The sequence below is a fragment of the Myotis nattereri genome, assembly GCF_964212035.1.
Source record: "Myotis nattereri genome assembly, chromosome: 2".
In the NCBI taxonomy this organism is placed as follows: domain Eukaryota; kingdom Metazoa; phylum Chordata; class Mammalia; order Chiroptera; family Vespertilionidae; genus Myotis; species Myotis nattereri.
Window position 1 is genome coordinate 105,260,643 of NC_138076.1, and position 22,312 is coordinate 105,282,954.

Consider the following 22,312-nt stretch of genomic DNA (forward strand, 5'->3'; position numbering starts at 1 on the left):
ATGAGTGCTCTGAAAATTGTGGAGATTAAACCCTTATCAGAAATATCATTGGTAAATATGTTCTCTCATGCAATGGGTTTTCTTGTTGTTTTGTTGATGGTTTATTTTGCTGGGAAGAAGTTTTTTATTTTGATGTAGTCCCATTTGTTTATTTTCTCCTTAATCTCCATTGCTTTAGGACAGTGATGGCGAACCTTTTGAGCTCAGCGTGTCAGCATTTTGAAAAACTCTAACTTAACTCTGGTGCCGTGTCACATATAGAAGTTTTTTGATATTTGCAACCATAGTAAAACGAAGACTTATATTTTTGATATTTATTTTATATATTTAAATGCCATTTAACAAAGAAAAATCAACCAAAAAATGAGTTCGCGTGTCACCTCTGACACGCGTGTCATAGGTTTGCCATCACTGCCCTAGGAGCTATGTCTGTAAAGATATTGCTACGACATATGTCTGCTATTTTGCTGCCTATGGAGTCCTGTAGGATTTTTATGGTTTCCCATCTTACATTTAAGTCCTTTAGCCATTGGGAGTTTGTTTTTGTATATGGTGTAAGTTGGTGATCTAGTTTCATTTTTTTTTTTTTTTGCGTGTATCTGACCGAATTTCCCAGCACCATTTATTGAAGAGACTGTCTTGTCTTGCCTCCTTTGTCAAATATTAATTAAGCATAATGGCTTGGGTCAATTTCTGGGTTCTCTGTTCTGTTCCATTTGTCTATAGAGCTGTTCTTGTGCCAGTACCAGGCAGTTTTGAGAACCGTGGCTTCTCTGTGTCATAAGCCACAACCCTGTTTTTAAGCAGGCGGGATCTCTCTGCTCCCTTTGTTTCTCAGCCTGCCTTTAGTTGTATTTACACAAGAGTCAGTTTCTGATACAACCCCTGGGTTGCAGTGTTTCTGTATTGATATCCAGGGCTAAAAGGCCCCTCTACTTAGTGTTTAGATTTTTCTTTCCCTGTCGCACTTAATACTGGGTTGGAGGGACAGACTGCCCCAGAGCTGGTTTCCTGTTTGTCTCTCCCCACTCTGATCCCCAGTTTCCACAAAAACAACTTTCCCCTGCAGTCTCAGTGAGTGTTTTTAATTGGAAGATCCTATGTATTGGACTTAGCAAGCAAAGCAAGGAGTTAAAAAGGAAAAAAGCCAAAGGAAGCGCGCAAACTCTTTTCCCCCGGGCGCTGTGCAACCAGTATAGAACTTCAGGCTGCCTTTCTGGGCCCAGCCCAACTGTGGGCTAATATCTAGAGTCCCCCTCTGCCAGCAGCCCTGTGGTCCCCCTTCCACATTCAAGGGCTACACTGACCCCAACGGCTACAGATTTTGTGGGGCACAGTCTTCTTCTGAGACTCTAGTCCCCACTACGTACATTTCTCCCTCTAGCCTCAATCCCACATCTCACCTTTCTCTAGGTCAGCGGTTCTTAACCTGTGGGTCGCGACCCCTTTGGGATTCGAACAACCCTTTCACAGGGGTCGCCTAAGACCATCGGAAAACACATATATAATTACATATTGTTTTTGTGATTAATCACTGTGCTTTAATTATGTTCAATTTGTAACAATGAAAATACATCCTGCATATCAGATATTTACATTACGATTCATAACAGTAACAAAATTACAGTTATGAAGTAGCAACAAAAATAATTGTATGGTTGGGGGTCACCACAACATGAGGAACTGTATTAAAGGGTCGTGGCATTAGGAAGGTTGAGAACCACTGCTCTAGGCCTGTGGTCGGCGAACCGCGGCTCGTGAGCCACATACGGCTCTTTGGCCCCTTGAGTGTGGCTCTTCAACAAAATACCACATGCGGGCGCACATGTACAGTGCGATTGAAACTTTGTGGCCCATGCGCAGAAGTTGGTATTTTGTGGAAGAGCCACACTCAAGGGGCCAAAGAGCTGTATGTGGCTCACGAGCCGCAGTTTGCTGACCACTGCTCTAGGCGATATCTGACCTTTCTGTCCATGGATTGCCTCACCAGCTTTGTCTAATTCACCAATTCTGGGTGGGTGTTGTTTGATTCAGCTGTTCCTTTTATCTGCTCTCTGAGAAGGTGCAGGGCCCATCCACATATTCAGCGCCGCTTTGTCTCTCACTGTACAGACTTTTTAAGTACCTGTGGTCGGGGATGCTGGAGTCCCGGTGTTCATCGGTTTGCAGCTGAAGCAGCTGGTCCCTGGGCATTCTGTTGTAGGATCCTGGGAGGTATTTGAGGTCTCCCTGGTTGAATGTAAGGCTGGGCTTCCAATCACAGCCGCTTTCCCCTTCAAGATGGTGCAGTCTCTGCCAAAACTACATTTTTTTCATTAGAGTAAGTGCTTTGACCCAAACAATGAACTAGGTACATATTCAAAGTTAAGCATTTTTGTCTTATGTTTTAATATAATAACATCTTTTCAAATGAAACTAAATTGTGACATAAAATGGTAATTTGTACTTGTACAAAATTAATAGGAAAACATTCTAAGCTTGCATGATTTGGCATTTTCTACAGCAATCCTTATTTTTCTTATTTCTTAAAGGACAAAGCTCAGCCAGAGACACAAGCCACCAGTTTTGGAAATATTCTGTTTAATGCCAAACTGGCAGCAGATGACCCTGAAGCTACTCTTTTAGTGAATCAGCCTGGATCCGATGGATTTAAAGTGGACTCAACACCACTCTTTCAGGTGGGCCAATACCAAGTTCTCTTACAATAGCTATGTAACCACATGCAAGTTACTTAATATTAAATGCCTCAGATGTCTCATTTGTAAATACAGTAATAATAATATGTCATTTGATTTGTGTGAACATTGAGTAATGCATGTAAACCACAACCAACCATACTGCATACATGGGTGAGCATTTAATTAACACTAGCAATTATTTTTATTAATGTATTATTATTTTTAAGTCAATTTTTACTAAAGATCCTTATTCAGCCCAGAATAAATCTAAGTCTGATGGGTGGGAACTCTGCTTTCCTTATGCAAAATTTTCTTTCTGTTGACTTTTCATGGCCATTTTTGTGTGAACTGCTGGACTGAGACAAACAATGTGCACAGCACATAAATCTCTACTCTCAAAAACTTTATAAACCAAGATAAAGAATTATAACCTAGAGACAGACAGTAAAAACAGACACAGGTGACCATAACTACACTGAGCAGATAAGTAAGACAAATTCAGAGATGTGTTCACATTTTGAATCCTTGGGACTTTTAGGATATTTACTAAAAATTGTTCAGACAGAATGGGTTGGAGAAATGTGTTATCCTTATTCAAACTAAAGAGAGAATCTTAAGGAAACACATTTTGTTATTCTGAAGTAGAAGTATTTATTTTTGTTTCTGTTATTACTGTTAACTCTGGAAGCATTTGACCTCTTCTAAATCCTAAAGGCTTCAAAGGACCATCAGAAAACCCTTCTTATCAAGTTCTGGAAAAGCAGAAAACTTGTCTATAGTCTTATATGTAAATATGCAGCAGAACATAGTAGAAAAGAGGTCCAAAAGGTCTGAGTTCTAGTCCTGCCTCTTCCACTTACTAGTTGAGTAACATTGGGCAAGTTACTGAACTGCTACGTATTCTTAGTCAGTCAGACTGATACCTAAGGCTCTTCACAGCTCTGACATCCTATGACTACAAGTTATAGATTACCAATACTTGCCAGCACATGCTCCCTTAATTGTCAAAAACAATACTTTAGAGTGTTACAGAAAGCCTTGCACATACTGCACATGCAGCAATAGCAAGTATATTAATTTTGCACACTAAATTAAATTAGCATTTATTTTTACAGCCATAATTTCTCTTGCAAATAGTCATGAATTAAGTTGGCATAGTTACAATTTTCTAACAAACAGTGTTGTGTTTTTTAGGTTGCTCTGGGCCGAGAATGGTACATACACACGATCTACACAGTAAGATCAAAAGACAACTCCAACAGGGGCATTGGCAAAAGAAGTGTGGAGTACCACTACCACTCTATAGTGAGTCCAGGAAAGCCCCAGCCAACTACCAAGAGCAGGAAGAAGAGGAAGATCAGGAGCACACTCCCACTGGTATGGGCAATTGGGGCTAAAAACAGCCGGGGAACAAACATCCAGCACATTTCCCTGGACCGAACCAACAAGAAGCAGGACCCCAAAGGAAGAGTTCCTCCTGACAGCATCCTCCCCTGGGAGCACAACAGTCCCATCTCTGAGGTCAGCCTGGTCATGGTCATGGGAGGCATCACAGTGGGATTACTCACTCTTGGCCTCATTGCTATTGCAGCAGTGATATGCAAGAGCAAGAGGAGTGCCAGGAGGAAGGATGCTCCAAAGGGCTCAGGCAGCAGCGAGCCCATGATGTCCCCACATAGCTACCACAGCGATAGCTCTGAGGTTTGATGGCCATGGGTGCAATTCAACATTTTCCTCAAGTGCCTCAGACTTAAAAAAACAGAAATCCAAATGCTTCTATAAATGGCAGAGAATTGGGAACTTCTGTGACGAAGCTGCTTAGAGGACCTGACTGTGCTAATAAACTTTGATTTGAATTCTGTCTACTCTGTTATGCATCAAAGGAAAAATTCAGACCACAAAACACATTTTTCCTCTTGACTAGAAAGCAGCAACAATGTATTCACATATACCCAGAGCTATAAATGGACAGCAAAGAATGTACTTCTCATTTTAAGCATTTTCGCTACACAATGGAGATGAACTTATTCAAAGGTGCTGATAGACTCTCTGAGCCATTTCAGAGGCATCTACTGTATGAACTTTGAAGGTGCAAGTATCACATTGGTTATATAACATTTTATTACTAGAAATATTATAATTGGTAGTCTGAGAAAATAATGCACATTGTTTATTATGACAAGTTTTCTAGTAAGTGAAGACAGCATAGAATTATGACCAAGGGTAACTCAACCCACAAATCACCTTTTATACTACTTGGGAGGGAATAGAAGGAAAAATAAAGGGAAAGTAAATCACTAATTTGGATTTGAATTGTTTCTCATCCTCATCAGACCCTCCTTGTTTAATTTCCTTATTTAATTTTTAATTAAACTGAAGAATATGTTAAGTCTAGAAGGTATTGTTGAAGAGAGACTGCTCTGTTTTGGTAGAAAGTGAGAAATAGTAGAGTTCTTGCATGATCATATACCTAATTGGTGCTCAATATTTGTAGAAAATGAGAGTGTTGGTGACATTTTGATAGCAAAGAAGTGCCATAGAGTTAGATTCACATTTACAAGACAATGTTCTCTAAGAACTGAGCCTAGGTGTTTTCAGTATTGAACCCACAAGTGATAATGAGAAACATCGTTATCTGAAAGAAGAAAGTGGTGTTTTTTAACATCATATGTTTAACCAAAGTGCTTATTATACATACTTTATAGAATAAAAAAAAAAACATTTTATCAGATAATAGTACATTAGTTTAAACCTCAGAGTAGCATAATCACATGACCATGTCCAGAATTTGAATTGGCCATAGGACATTATATTACTTTCTAATCAGCATCTGCTCTAAACCCTGGAAATCTCTGCAACTGTCACTCCAGAGTTCTTGGGGGTGTCCAGCATCATCCATCATATTCTTCTTATATCCAAAAGGAAAGTATCATTCTTTGGCATCTCTAGTTGAATAACTGATGCATTGTGGTCCTCTCTGTACCTAAAAATATAATTTGTAACACTGCTTAGTGTGTTAAAAACCAAAGAACTTGATTGAATGAACTTACTTGGCAAGCCTCCCATTGCCTTTCTGAAAAATGTGCTTTCACCAAATAGCAAAAATCTTGGTTTGAAATGAAAAATGTCAGCAGTTTTATCGCCAATCTTTGAAAAGCTAGTAAATGTATTGCAAGCAAAAGTAAGATCAGTGGGGAAAGAACCGTACCTGAAAACTAACCTTTCAGTGTTGCCTGGAATCCCCTTTCACTTGCAGCCATAACCTGGCCACAGTGGACATCCTGGTGGAATGAAGATAATTAGAAGACCAATCTTTCTCCAGGTCATAGAGGCGCATTTGTCTGGTGTCTGTGAACACACCAAACATCTCTTGCTTGAAAGAAAAAGAAGCTACAGTGGTACTGGGAGAGAGGTAAAAAGTATCTAATACTTGCCTCTCTTCTTTTGGGCAGTCTCTTCACATTCAAAGTCTTTTTAAAGAACAGATTTTCAACCAGCAATTTTCAACCAGTGTGTTGGGGCAAGCACACTGGTGGGCTGCAAGAATTTTAAAAACATTAAATGTCTGACTATTTAGTCATGGGCACTAACCTCTTTTCCTTTAGATTATCAAATAAAAAATAACAACAGCCAACACAACAATAGCCATCCAGTGGGAATAAATCTAAATTATATTTATTTTTTGTCAGAATGGCAAAAAATAAATTTTTTTGGTGGGCTGCATAATTTTAGTATTAGTTTATATGTGCCATGAGATGAAAAAGCTTGATAAATTGCTAGAGTAGTGTATAGTCTCCTTCCATTGGGTAATTTACAAATATCACCTACCACTCAACGATCCCCCAAAGGACTTTGATAAATAGAAAGTACTATATAGCTCAAGAGTTCGCTCATCAAATAAATATTAATAAATTCTTAATTATCCAGTTTTCTTTTGCTTTGCCTTTTGACAGATGATTAGCTACTTCTCTGGTTATCTTATAGCTTGTATGGGAATATCTGGGTTAAGCAGCTTCAAATAGTTCATGGACTTGGTACTATTTAGCACTGGGTTCAATTTATGTAGACTGTTAAGGCAAGTATTCTCAATTGACTTGTTATTTTAGTAGTTAAGATGCTCAGGGCCTGACTACCATGCAATCCTGGAGAGGGGCAGGTGGTAGGGGGTCTCTGTCACTAAATATAGTAATCAGTGAAGCATCACTACAAGAAGTCTGTTTTAAACTTTTGGGCCAAGTTACTTTTATACCAAATTTCACTCTACAATGAGTTGTTCTAATGAGACTACTGTATATGAATTAGAGAGCTTATAAAATACAAAATGTGTCTATGCTTTACAAACAAAGAGAATCTGTTTCTCTCTGCATCATTTTCTTAATATCTATATACTTAATGTGTGATTTAACATATATTAATCATAAAAACTCCTTTTAGTGGAAAAAAGTATGAGACAAAATGCTTCATTACTCAATAAAACAGACCCTTATTTTCTTTTTTAAACTTTATTTTTCAATTACAGTTTACATTCAATATTATTTTATATGAGTTTCAAACTATAGCATAGTGGCCCTAGCCAGTTTGGCTCAGTGGATAGAGCATTGGCCTGCAGACTGAGGGGTCCCAGGTTCGATTCCAGTCAAGTGTATGTACCTTGGTTGTGGGCACATCCCCAGTAGGTGGTATGCAGGAGGCAGCTGATCGATGTTTCTCTCTCACCGATGTTTATAAGTCTATCTCTCTCCCTTCCTCTCTGTAAAAAATCAATAAAATATATTTTTTTAAAAACTATAGCATAGTGGTTAGACAATCTTTACAAAGTGATCTCTCAGACACTTCCAGTACACATGGCACCATACTTCGTTATTATAATACTAGAGGCCCAGTGCATGGATTCATGCATGGGTGGGGTCCCTCAGCCTGGCCTGCGCCCTCTCACAATCAGGTACCCCTCGGGGAGATGTTGGACTGCCAGTTTTTGCCCGATCCCTGCAGGCCAACCCCCGAGGGATGTAGCAGTGCTGAAGCGCAGGCGGCTGGGGAGGAACCCCAGCTGGGCCAGGCACAACTCTGCTGCCACTCATCCCAGCCCCATTGCACCTGCCCCCGCCCCGCTGTGTTTGTAAAGCTTCTGGCTGAGCAACACTCCTGCTGTGGGGCACACTGACAACCAGGGGGTAGCTCCTGCATTGAGCGTCTGCCCCCTGGTGGTCAGTGCGTGTCATAGTGACCAGTCGACCAATTGTTCTGGTCATTCCGGTTGTTCGGTCATAACGGTCACTTAGGCTTTTATATAGAGAGATTATTGACTATATTCCCTATGCTGTATTTTTATACCCAGACCCTTATTTTTAATTATTGTGATACTATCAGAACATACACAAAGAATAATTTCTCATAGAGAACAGGATGTAAACAATAATAGGTTCTGAGATACTCAGTAGCTTCTAACCCTAGTTAAAACAAGGAATTGTTGATAGTGCATAGTAAACTCAAAATTAAATATTAAGCATTAGTGACTCTCCTAGCATATGAACTGTTAACGTAAAAACATTCAAACCTGTAAATATTTTTGTGAGTTTATTTGAGTGAAACTGTCGACAATTACCAGGAAGCATAATATCAATGGATTGGGATAATGCTCTGGAGAATGGCAGTTTTCCACCTATTTTTATACATTATAATCAAAGGAGAAGACATAGTGGGTTACATGAAATCCATTGGTAGTAGATTAGGGAGGTGGGAGAAAGCAAAGCAGGGAAACCTCTGGGATTGGATAAAAAGTAAAATTATGCCCTAACCGGTTTGGCTCAGTGGGTAGAGCGTCAGCCTGCAGACTAAAAGGTCCCAGGTTCAATTCTGGCCAAGGGCATGTACCTTGGTTGCGGGCACATCCCCAGTAGGAGGTGTGCAAAATTCAGCTGATCGATGTTTCTCTCTCATAGATGTTTCTAACTCTCTATCCCTCTCTCTTCCTCTCTGTAAAAAATCAATAAATTATATATTTTTAAAAAAGTAAAATGATAAACACATATTTCTTTTACTTAGGTGGGTACAGGATAGTTAACAGTCAACAATAACATGATAACAATAACAATGAAGTAGTTTATGGTCTCTGTCCTGGTGCCCAGGGGTATTTGGTTTTGCCCTGAGAAGTCCAGAAAAAAGGAAAGTTAAAAGTTACCCTGATATTTCAATGATATGTTATTATAAATGCAAAAAAGACAATAAGATCAGTTAAGGTAAAAATTGACCTTGTCAGAGAAAATACCAGTTTAGGAGATGATTGCCCACCATAACTTCTTTTAGTTAAAGTTTAATTTCAGACCATCCTTTGTGATTACATAAGGTCTTTGAGTTTGAAAGACTGCCATGCAGGCCTTCCCTGAGCTTGTCAGGTTAGCATGTGGCCCCTTTTGTCCACACATCCCCCTTTTGGTCATAAATTAATCCAAAGGATGCATTGGTGACCAACCTTTTGATTGAATAATGGAGTCTGGAGTCCCACAGTACTAGGAAGGCTTATTCCTAGGATGTCTCAATGTCAGCATTTGTCTTACTAAACAGGGTGGACCACTGGGGATGGGGCAAGACCATAACCTTAGATGGCATTCTAAGTCTATTATTCAAAATAAAATGCAGGTAAATGGGAGGCAGTCAGATCCTATATGTCTGTGTTAAAAAGTATTCTGGATCATTCCTAATTTTTGAGCCACCATGACCTGAGTCTTTTTTGCTGTTTGTCTTAAGTTTTGTGGGGGTGTTTTTGCATCTAATATAACATTTACATATCGGGAACAACATTAAGAATATTAAATCAGTAACACTAATTAGGAACAGAAAATGTTTAATATTAGACAAGGAAGGATCTGAGGGGAAACAAGTATCTACTATTATCCAGAAGTTCTATTTTTCTTCTGGACAGTTAATTTCCTCTATTCCTATATATGCACAATATTCATCTAAAACACTCATCTAGATTAGATCCATATATAATTCTATCAGGGGAATTATTAAGGAGGTGTTTATGGAAAGTTTTGTCCAAGGCAGGTCCTTTATAATAGACTAGAGGTCCACGCACAAAATTCATCCACTGGGAGAGGGGGAGGGGAGATGTCCCTCAGCCCAACCTGCACCCTCTCCAATCTGAAACCCCTTGGGGGATGTCAGACTGCTGGTTTAGGCCTGATCCCTGTGGGACATTCCTCTCATAATCAGGGACTGCTGGCTCCCAACCACTCACCTGCCTGCCTGCCTGATTGCACCTAACCACTTCTGCCTGCCAGCCTGATCACACCCTGACCACTCCCCTGCCAGCCTGATGCCTAACTGCTCCCCTGCTGGCCTGATCGCCCCCAACTGCCCTCCCCTGCTGGCCTGGTCACCCCCAACTGCCCTCCCTTGCTGGCCATCTTGTGGCAGCCATCTTTTGACAACATGGGGATGGCCAAGATGGCCAGCAGTCCCAGATAGTATTTGAATCTTTGTCTCCTGTGAATGAATGTTACTAATTTGTTAGTTCCAACAATGCAGAATGTCTACTTTTTAGTTTTCCTTATATTTGGAAAACAAAAGATTTAAAAAGCAACAATATTTTAAACAGAGTCATAAGAATAATTATTCTCAGGAATCAGGAAGATGGCGACCCGCAGGAAGGTAGGGAGGGAGAGAGTGTGAGAGAGCGAAGAAGCAGTAGAGGAGTGTGTGGACGTGTGGTGTGTGTGTGTGTGTGTGTGTGTGTGTGTGTGTGTGTGTGTATGAGCTAGGGACAGTTAAATTCTGCAGGTCTTCCAAGGGGCTGCCAAACCGAGCAGTCTAGGACAGCGGAGCCCAGCTCTCAGCACAGACACTCCTGGGCGGCCAGCATGAGCACAGAAACCACGCCATCTTGAGAAACAGAGCTGCTTGAGACTAGGATCCTGGCCTCAGCACCAACCAGTCTGGTCTCAGACGCAAACTAGGACCCTGCAGCCACTGGGGACAGAGACCTGTGACCACAGCTACAGACCCACAGACACCAAGAATCCAGACATCCCCGAGGCAGATTTCTATGAGTAACAGAGCGCATCCTTCTCCCTGCAGGCTCATGGGCAGCGCCATAGTAACTGATAGACCCACTGCTGCAGGAATTTCAGCCTGAGAGCTTGCAGACACTGGGAATCTGTTCCCCGCAGCAACTCTGCAGGAACTTGAGCCTAGGAGTGCTCAGACACTGGGAATTTGTTCCTCACAAGGCAATCAGGCGACCAAACCCGAAGCCCATGCAGGGCTGTAGTGCCACCTGACTTTGATTCAGGGCAAGCGCTCACTGAAGTCCCCCAAGCTGACTGGGACCCTGATTCTCCAGGTGGGAGGCAGCACTAAGCACCAGTGACTTGACTCTGTTTCTTATCACACGCACCTGGGATATCTGATTCCCAGTGCATTCCCACTAAGAGCCAGTGACTCCAATTCCTGGTGCATGCACACACAGGGACCCTGAATCTCAGCACGAGGCTGAGATACTGGATTCTTGGGGAACTCTGATTCCTGGCACACGATAGTGGGCTCTGATTTTCAACACACGCCAGGGGGGTCTCTGTTTCAGCGTGGTGCAGGCGGGGTCCCTGATTCTAGGTGCGCACACAAGGCCACACTGAGCGCTGGTAATGCTGCCTCTGGGCAAGCCTGGTTCCCACCAACCCACAACAGTCACACATCTTAGTGTCGGAGCTCTTAAGTGACACTAGGGTGGTGTGAAGCTCCCACGGCACATGGCCCAGGCCAATGCAACTCGACATTTGAACCTTCTGGTGATAGTCAAAATGGGGAGATGACACAATCCCCAGAGGACAGAAAATGAGGAGTCTCCACGAAAGGAAATTAGTGAAATTGAAGCATACAACATCACAGAAAAAGAATTCAGAGTAATGGTTGTACAATTCATTCACCGAATGGATGAGAAAATCAACAACCTATGCAAGAATCAGGAAGAAATAAAAAGTGATAGAGCTACTATCAAAAACACCATGAGAAGGAAGATGGCGGCGATATAGGCAGACGTGTCCCAGGTCGTGTCCCGGAGCAAATGGAGAGAGCAGCTGAAACTAATAGCACCCACACCGAATTGGCAAAATTGCTCAGCTGGATAGACGGTTTGCAGCTGGGAAGAGCAGAACTCCCCTGGAAAGGTAAAAAAAAACAAAACAGGGTTTGGGGCAGGAAAGTTTGCCAGACCTCTGAGCCCAGAGTGTCAGAGGGAGACCGCGTGGCAGACAGCCGCGTCCCTTGGGACAGGCACAGCCACTGACGGGGGGAAAGGAGAACCGCGGGATTCCTGGCGCCACCAGGGGAATTGAGAGCTGGGTTCTGTGATCACAGAGGACTGAGCCTAAAGGGGGCAGCCTGAAGAGCTGACCAGACCATGCAGTCCCGGTAAGAGAAGAAGCTTACAGAAACCAAGCCTTCCCCGTTTCCACGGCCGGCGTTTGTTTGTTTATTTTTACTGAATCCTGTTCATGGGACATTTCGGATACAGACACTCACCTGTGCTGAAGAGAGGGAGAGTGTGCGGAGGAGTGGAATCTGGGGAGAGAAGGGGGGCGGGAGAGGTGGCAGCAAATTGAGTGCTGAGACACCCCTGAGCCCAGGTCTGGGGCAGCCATTCTCTCAGGAGAGTGAGACTCCTCCCCCCAGCCCCCAGGCAAGGAGCACAGCCACACCCAGATTCCACCCTGTAGGAGATCAAGGATTAAAATAACCTGATCAGTCCCTGGGAGTTAACAGGGTCTGGCCTATAGAGGGATTTTCAATCCCAGCAACAACACAGCGCCAGTAACTAACTATTACGCAGCCAGCTCTGGGCAGTGAACTTCCACTGGCCAGAGAGGCCCTATAGCCTCAGAGGCCAACCCCAGAACACTGCCACCCAGAGGCTGACCCACAAACTGACTCTTTGCTAAACACAAAATAAGGCAGTCTGGGAAACAAATGCGGCCTGCTTTATAATAAGGACTGTGGTTTACAACACAGATAACAGTGTATCGCAGGGAAACCCAACACTCTCCTGAATACCTGGCAGGTCTAAGGCGAGCCACACTGAAGAATAGAAGAACCAAAGGACCTTCACTACTGCAATTTTTTTTTTCTTTTTTCACCTTTTAACTAAGAAACCAACTTTTTTTCTTCTTCTTCTTCTTTTTCTTTTCATTTTTTTCTTCTTTTTCCATCACCTGATTTTACCCTTTTAATTACTACCTTCTTATTTTTAACCAGTATTATTACTGCTACCATTTTACCATTTTTTAAAGTGCCATTTTATTTTCTCTTTATTTTATTTTGGGATTAATGTTCTCCATTCTATTTTCATCATTGTATTATTGGTTGTTTCTAGTTTGCATTCATCTCCAGGGAGCTGTTGCTGGAATATGTTGGGATGAATGACTGTTCTATAGGAATATTCTCCTCATATAAAAAGTCTCTTCCCCTCTTCCACTTCATTCTCTCTTTTCGCTCTTTTTTTTTCTTTTTCTTTTTTCTCTTTCTTTTTTTTCTTTTCTTTTCTTTTCTCGCTTTTATTTTCCCCCCTCCTTTTTCCCAATTTCATTTTTGTACTCCTTTTTATGGTCCCTACTTTTCTTTTCCTTTTTCTCTTTTCTCTTTTTCCCTTCCTTACTCCTTATCCCCTAATTCTCTTAATTCTGGTGGTCACCTTTATTTGGGGTTATTAATGCCGTGAATATATTTGTGTATACTGCCTGGTACGTGGTGCCTTGTTGTGTTGTATTTTGTGCCTTTAAATCAACGCAGCAGATCGAAGCTACAGCAACCTCCTGAGCAGCACACCCTCTGCTGAGGAACAGCAGCTGTACGTGAAACCGCGCCCCACCAGCCAGAAGAGCCACCACAGCTGTGAACAGCACCCACCAGAGGAGCTGCTGCCAACTGAAGAGCAGCTGCTACCGCAACCCCCCGAAGAGCAACCACAGATCAAGGAGTCACTGCCACCAAGGGAGCAACCACTGAACGACTCAACGTCTAGATATGTCAGTGAGATCAAACATGGGTAGACAAAGAAACCCCCAAAGGAAAGAGAAGGAGAACTCTCCAGAAAAGCAGCTAAGTAATACAGAGGCATGCAACATGACAGAAAAAGAATTCAGAATAAGGGTCCTAGAGTGCATAAACCGGATGGAAGAAAAAATCGACAACCTCTGCAAGAAGCAAGAAGAAACAGATGAAAAAATCGATAACATATGGAAGAAGCTAGAAGAAACAGATGAAAAACTCAACAACTTAAGTAAGACCCAAGAAGAAATGAAGAGTGATATAGCTGCAATGAAAAACTCCATTGAAAGTATCAACAGTAGACTAGGAGAAGCGGAGGACCGAATTAGTGAATTAGAAGACAAGGAAGCAAAAAACACCCAAAATGTACTGCAATTGGAGAAAAAAATTAAAATACAGGAGGAGAGCCTAAGGGAGCTTTGGGACAACATGAAACGAAACAACATACTAATAATAGGGGTACCAGAACAACAGAAGGATGAACAAGGATTAGAAAACCTATTAGAAGAAATAATATCAGAAAACTTTCCTGAGGTGGGGAAGAAAAAAGTCACACAAGCCCAGAGAGTCCCAAACAAGGTGAACCCGAAAAGACCCACACCAAGACACATCATAATTACCATGGCAAATGTTCAGGACAAAGAGAGAATCTTACAGGCTGCAAGAGAGAGACGGAAAGTTACATACAAGGGATCTCCCATTAGATTGTTGAATGATTTCTCAACAGAAACACATCAGGCCAGAAAAGAATGGACAGAAATTTACAAAGTGATGCAAAGCAAAGGACTGAATCCAAGAATACTCTATCCAGCAAGGCTATCATTCAAACTTGAAGGGGAAATAAGAAGATTCACAGACAAAAAAAAAGGCTAAGGGAGTTTATCACCACCAAGCCAGCAATGCAAGTAATGCTAAAGGGACTGATATAAAAATAATAAAAAGCTCAGAAAGAAAACAGCCACACAAAAAAAGAAATGGCTACAAACAAGTACCTTTCAATAATAACTTAAAATGTAAATGGACTAAATGCTCCAACCAAAAGACATCGAGTGGCTGAATGGATAAAAAACATGACCCATACATCTGCTGTCTACAAGAAGCCCACCTCATTAGAAGGGACTCACACACTAAAAGTGAAAGGATGGAAAAATATCTTTCAGGCAAATGGAAAGGAAAAAAAATCTGGGGTAGCAATACTTATATCGGAAAAAATAGACCTCAAAGTGAAGGCCATAACAAGAGATAAGGAAGGCCACTTCATAATACTAAAGGAATCAATACAACAAGAAGATATAACCCTGGTAAACATATATGCACCCAATGCAGGAGCACCCAAATTCATAAAAAAACTCCTGGAAGATATCAAAGGAGAGATCAACAACAATACAATCATAGTAGGGGACTTTAATACACCACTGAAATCACTGGATAAGTCCTCTAGACAAACAATCAGCAAAGATACAGCAATCCTAAATGACTCACTAGATCAGATGGACTTGATAGACATCTTCAGAATACTTCACCCCACTGCCACGGAATATACATTCTACTCAAGTGCTCATGAAACATATTCAAAAATAGACCATATATTGGGTCACAAGCAAAGTATCCCCAAATTCAAGAAGATTGAAATCATAAAAAGCAACTTCGCAGAACACGATGGGATAATATTAGAAATAAACTACAATAAAAACAACCCAAAATAATCAAACACCTGGAAGCTGAATAGCATGCTATTAAATAAGGATTGGGTTACAAATCTTAACTCTACAACTCAAAGAATTAGAAAGAGAGCAACAAGAAAACCCCAGAGTGAGCAGAAGGAAAGAGATAATAAAGATTGGAGCAGAAATAAATGACATAGAGACCAAAAAAACAATACAGAAAATCAATGAAACCAAGAGCTGGTTCTTTGAAAGGATAAACAAGATTGACAAACCTCTAGCCAGACTCACCAAGAAGCAAAGAGAGAGGACCCAAATAAACAAAATCAGAAACGATAGAGGCGAAATAACAACAGACCCCACAGAAATACAAGTGTTTGTTAAAAAATACTATGGACAGCTCTACTCCAACAAACTAGACATCCTGGAGGAAATGGACAAATTCCTAGAAAAATAAAGCATTCCAAAACTCAATCAGGAAGAATCTAAAAATCTCAACAGGCCAATAACTATGGAAGAAATTGAAGCAGTCATCAAAAAGCTTCCAGCAAACAAAACTCCAGGACCAGACGGCTTCACAGGGGAGTTTTGCCAAACATTCAAGGAAGAACTAAAACCTATCCTCCTCAGACTACTACAAAAAATTCAAGAGGAAGGAACACTTCCAAGCTCATTCTATGAAGCCAACATCACCCTAATACCAAAACCAGGTAAAGACAACACAATGAAAGAGAATTACAGACCAATATCCCTCATGAACATAGATGCCAAAATCCTCAACAAAATCTTAGCAAATCGGATCCAGCAGTACGTCAGAAAAATCATACACCATGACCAAGTAGGATTTATCCCAGGGATGCAAGGATGGTACAATATCCGCAAATCAATAAACGTGATACATCACATAAACAAATTGAAAGAAAAAAACCACATGGTCATATCAATTGATGCAGAAAAAGCATTTGACAAAATTCAACACCCATTTTTGATAAAAACTCTCAGCAAGGTGGGAATAGAAGGATCATACCTCAACATGATAAAAGCCATATATGACAGGCCCACAGCCAACATCAAACTCAATAGACAAAAACTAACACCATTTTCCCCTAAGAACAGGAACAAGACAGGGATGCCCCCTCTCACCACTCCTGTTCAACATAGTACTGGAAGTGTTAACCATTGCAATTCGGCAAGAAGAAGAAATAAAAGGCATCCAAATTGGAAAAGAGGAAGTAAAACTGTCCTTATTTGCAGATGACATGATATTATACATACAAAACCCTAGAGACTCCATCAAAAAGCTACTAGACTTAATACATGAATTTGGCAATGTAGCAGGATACAAAATTAACCCCAAGCAATCTGAGGCATTTCTATACACCAATAGTGAACTTTCAGAAAGAGAGATTATAAAAACAATCCCGTTTACCATCGCACCAAAAAAATTAAGCAACCTAGGAATAAACTTAACTAAAGAGGTAAAAGACCTCTACTCAGAAAACTACAGGACGTTGAAAAAAGATATAGAGGAAGACATAAACAGATGAAAGAACATACCGTGTTCATGGATTGGTAGAATCAACATCATTAAAAAGTCCATACTACCCAAAGCAATCTATAAATTCAACGCACTTCCCATTAAAATACCAACGGCATACTTCAGATATCTAGAACGAACTCTCCAAAAATTCATCTGGAGTAAAAAAAAGACCCCGAATAGCTGCAGTGATCCTGAAAAAGAACAAAGTAGGTGGGATCTCAACCAGATATCAAGTTGTATTACAAAGCCACTGTTCTCAAAACTGCCTGGTACTGGCACAAGAATAGGCATATAGATCAATGGAATAGAATAGAGAGCCCAGAAATCGGCCCGAACCAATATGCTCAATTAATATTTGACAAAGGAGGCAAGAGCATACAATGGAGCCAAGATAGTCTCTTCAATAAATGGTGTTGGGAAAATTGGACAGATATATGCAAGAAAATGAAACTAGACCACCAACTTACACCATACACAAAAATAAACTCAAAATGGATAAAGGACTCAAATGTATGACAGGAAAACATAAAAATTCTAGAAGAATCCAAAGGCAACAAAATCTCAGACATATGCCGAAGCAATTTCTTCACTGATACAGCTCCTAGGGCACTTGAAACTAAAGAGAAAATGAACAAATGAGACTACATCAAAATAAAAAACTTCTGCACAGCAAAAGAAACCATCAACAAAACAACGAGAAAACCCACTGTGTGGGAAAACATATTTGCCAATGTCATATCTGATAAGGGCCTAATCTCCAAAATTTATTGGGAACTCATAGAACGTAACAAAAGAAGATAAACAATCCAATCAAAAAAATGGGCAAAGGACCTAAATAGACACCATTCAAAAGAGGACATTCAGAAAGCCAAGAGACATATGAAAACATGCTCAAAGTCACTAATCATCCGAGAGATGCAAATCAAAACAACAATGAGGTACCATCTCACACCTGTCAGACTGGCTATCATCAACAAATCAGCAAACGACAAGTGCTGGAGAGGATGTGGAGAAAAAGGAACACTTGTGCACTGCTGGTGGGAATGCAGACTGGTGCAGCCACTATGGAAGACAGTATGGAGTTTCCTCAAAAAACTGAAAATGGAACTCGCATTTGACCCTGTGATCCCACTTCTAGGAATATATCCCAAGAAACCAGAAACACCAATCAGAAAGGATATATGCACCCCTATGTTCATAGCAGCACAATTCACCATAGCTAAGATCTGGAAACAGCCTAAGTGCCCATCAGTAGATGAATGGATTAGAAAACTGTGGTACATCTACACGATGGAATACTATGCTGCTCTAAAAAGGAAGGAACTCTTACCATTTGCAACGTCATGGATGGAACCGGAGAGCATTATACTAAGTGAAATAAGCCAGTCAATGAAGAAAAAATACCACATGATCTCACTCATTCATGGATAATAGAGACCACTATAATCTTTTGAACAATAATAGATACAGAGGCAAAGCTGCCTCAAACAGATTGTCAAACTGCAGCGGGAAGGCCGGGGAGGGTTGGGGGGCAGGAGGAGGGGGGTAAGAGATCAACTAAAGGACTTGTATGCATGCATATAAGCATAACCAATGGACATAAGACACTGGGGGATATGGGAGGCTAGGGGACTGTCTAGGGTGGGGGGATAAAATGGACACATATGTAATACCCTTTGTAATACTTTAATCAATAAAAAAAATAAAAATAAAAATAAAAATCGTCCCTCCCAAGGTTAAGAAAAAAAAAAAAAACACCATGGAAGATTTCAACAGTAGACTAGAAGAAGCAGAGGACCGAATTAGTGTGTTAGAAGATAAGGTAGAGAAACTAGCTCAATCTGAACAGCAACTGGAGAAAAAAATTGAAAAGCAGGAGGAGAGCCTAATGGAGCTTTGGGACAACATGAAACGAAGTAACATATGCATAATAGGGCTGCTGAAGGACAAGAAGAGCAGCAAGGATTAGAAAATCTATTTGAAGAAATAATGACAGAAAATTTCCCAGCTATGGGGAAGAAAAAAGTTACACAAGTTCAGAGAGTCCCAAGCAAGATGAATCCCAAAAGACCCACACTAAGACACGTCATAATTACAATGACAAATCTTCATGACAAAGAATCTTAAAGGCTGCAAGAGAGAGACAGAGTTACCTACAAAGGATCCCCCATCAGATTATCAAATGATTTCTTAACAGAAACACATCAAGCTAGAAGGGAATGGAAGGAGGTATACAAAGTGTTGCAAAGCAAAGGTCTGAATCCAAAAATACTCTATCCAACAAGACTATCAATCAAAATTGAAGGGGATATCAGGAGCTTCACAGACAATAAAAGAGGCTAAGGGAGTTTATCACTACCAAGCCAGCAATGCAAGAAATGCTAAAGGGAATGCTGTAAAAAGAAGAAATAAAAAGGTAAGAAAGAACACAGGCACAAAAATAGAAATGACTACAAACAAGTACTTTTCAATAATAATTTTAAATGTAAACAGGCTAAATGCTCCAATCAAAAGACATCAAGTGGCTGAATGGATAAAAAACCATGACCCATATATATGCTGTCTACAAGAGACCCACCTCAGAACAAGGGATTCACACAGAATAAAAGTGAAGGGATGGAAAAATATCTTTTAGGTAAATGGAAATGAAAAAAAAAGCTGGGGTAGCAATACTTATATCAGACAAAATAGAACTTAAAGTGAAGGCCATAACAAGAGATAAGGAAGGCCACTTCATAATACTAAAGGGATTGATAAAACAAGAGGATATAACCCTGATAAACATATATGCACCCAATGCAGGAGCACACAAATACATAAAAAAACTCCTGGAAGATATCAAGGGAGAGACTGACAACAATACAATCATAGTAGGGGACTTAAACACACCACTGACATCATTGGATAAATCCTCTAGACAAAAAATCAGAAAAGAAACAGCAATCCTAAATGATTCACTAGATCAGATGGACTTAATTGACATCTTCAGAACATTTCACCCCAAAACCACAGAATATACATTCTTCTCAAGTGCACATGGGACATTTTCAAAAACAGACCACATATTTGGTCACTAGCAAAGTCTCCCCAAATTCAAGAAGATTGAAATCATACCAAGCATCTTCTCAGACCTCAATGGCATAATATTAGAAATAAACTACAATAAAAACAATCCAAAAAATTCAAAAACTTGGAAGCTGAGTAACATGCTATTAAATAATGATTGGGTTACCAATGAGATCAAAGAAGAAATTAAAAACACCCCAGAAATTAATGACAATAAAAACACAACATCCAAAATTTATGGGACACAATGAAAGCAGTCCTGAGAGGGAAGTTTATAGCTCTACAGGCCTACCTCAAAAAACAAGAAAAAATGATAGTAAATCATCTAACTCTACAACTCAAAGAATTAGAAAGAGAGCAACAAGAAAAGCCCAGAGGGAGCAGAAGGAAAGAGATAATAAAGATCAGAATAGAAATAAATGACATAGAGACAAAAAAATAAATACAAAAGATCACTGAAACCAAGAGCTGGTTCTTTGAAAGGATAAACAAGATTGATGAACCTCTAGCCAGACTCACCAAATAAGCAAAATCACAAATGAAAGAGGCAAAATAACAACAGACCCCACAGAAATTCAAAGAATTGTTAAAAAAAAATGTGAACAACTCTACTCCAACACACTAGACAACCTAGAGAAAATGGACATATTCCTAGAAAAATACAACCTTCCCAAACTTAATCAGGAAGATTCTAGAAATCTCAATAGGCCAATAATTAAGGAAGAAATTAAAGCAGTCATAAAAAACCTCCCAGCAAACAAAAGCCCAGGGCCAGACAGCTTCAAAGGGAGTGTTACCAAACATTCAAGGAAGAACTAAAACCTATTCTCCTCAGACTATTCCAAAAAATTCAAGATGAAAGAACACTTCCAAGCTCATTCTGTGAAGCGAGCCTCACCCTAATACCAAAACCAGATAAAGACAACACAATGAAAGAGAATTACAGGTCAATATCCCTCATGAACATAGATGCCAAAATCCTCAACAAAATTCTAGCAAATCATATCCAGCAGTACATCAGAAAGATACACCATGACCAAGTAGGATTTATCCCAGGGATGCAAGGTTGGTACAATATCCGCTAATCAATAAACGTGAATTGAGAGATAAAAATCACCATCATATTAATTGATGCAGAAAAAGCATTTGACAAAATCAAGCACTCCTTCTTGATAAAAACTCTCAGCAAGGTAGGAATAGAAGGATCATACCTCAACATAATAAAAGCCGTATATGACAAACCCACAGCCAACCTCATACTCAATGGACAAAAACTAACACCATTTTCCCCTAAGAACAGGCACAAGACAGGGATGCCCACTCTCACCACTCCTGTTTGGCATAGTACTGGAAGTACCAGCTATTGCAATCAGACAAGAAGAAGAAATAAAAGGCATCCTAAATGGAAAAGAAGAACTAAAATCGTCCTTATTTGCAGATGACATGATACTGTACATAGAAAACCCTAAGGACTCCATCAAAAAATTATTAGACTTAATTAATGAATTCAGCAATGTAGCAGGATACAAAACTAATGCCAAGAAATCTATGGCATTTCTATACACCAATACTGAACTTACAGAAAGAGAGACTACAAAAGCAATCTCATTTACTATCTCACCAAAAAAAATTAAGATACCTAGGAATAAACTTAACTAAGGAGGTAAAAGAGCTATATACAAAAAACTACAGGATACTGAAAAAAGAGATAGAGGAAAACATAAACAGATGGGAGAACATACCATGTTCATGGATTGGTAGAATCAACATCATCAAAATGTCCATACTACCCAAAGCAATCTATAGATTCAATGCAATCCCCATTGAAATGCCACAGCATACTTCACAGACCTAGAACAAACTCTCCAAAAATTCATCTGGAATAAAAAAAGACCCTGAATAGCTGCAGTAATCCTGATAAAGAAGAACAAAGTAGGTGGGATCTCAATACCTGATATCAAGCTCTATTACAAAGCCACTGTTCTTAAAACAGCTTGGTACTGGCACAATAACAGACATATAGATCAATGGAATAGAATAGAGAACCCAGAAATCGACCCAAACCACTTTGCCCAATTAATATTTGACAAAGGAGGCAAGAGCATACAATGGAGTCAAGACAGTCTCTTCAATAAATATTGTTGGGGAAATTGGACAGATACATGCAAAAAGATGAAACTGAACCACCAACTTACACCATACACAAAAATAAACTCATAATTGATAAAGGACTTAAACGTAAGATGGGAAACCATAAAATACTAGAGGAATCCATAGGCAGTGAAATCGCAGACATAGATGCTGAAGGAATTTCTTCACTG

At 40.1% G+C, this 22,312-nt stretch overlaps 1 protein-coding gene across 1 annotated transcript in view; it reads left to right on the plus strand.

Moving 5' to 3' along the window:
* Positions 1–7,452, plus strand: part of FREM2 (FRAS1 related extracellular matrix 2) — a gene marked incomplete at its 5' end in the record, with an annotated part of 325,864 nt that extends 318,412 nt beyond the window's left edge. Inside the window, 2 exons of the mRNA XM_081083504.1 lie at positions 2,532–2,678; positions 3,873–7,452. Coding sequence (XP_080939630.1) covers positions 2,532–2,678; positions 3,873–4,385 — 660 coding nt within the window. The 3' untranslated portion in view covers positions 4,386–7,452. The remainder of the gene's footprint in view (positions 1–2,531; positions 2,679–3,872) is intronic.
* Between the last annotated feature and the right edge of the window lie 14,860 nt (positions 7,453–22,312).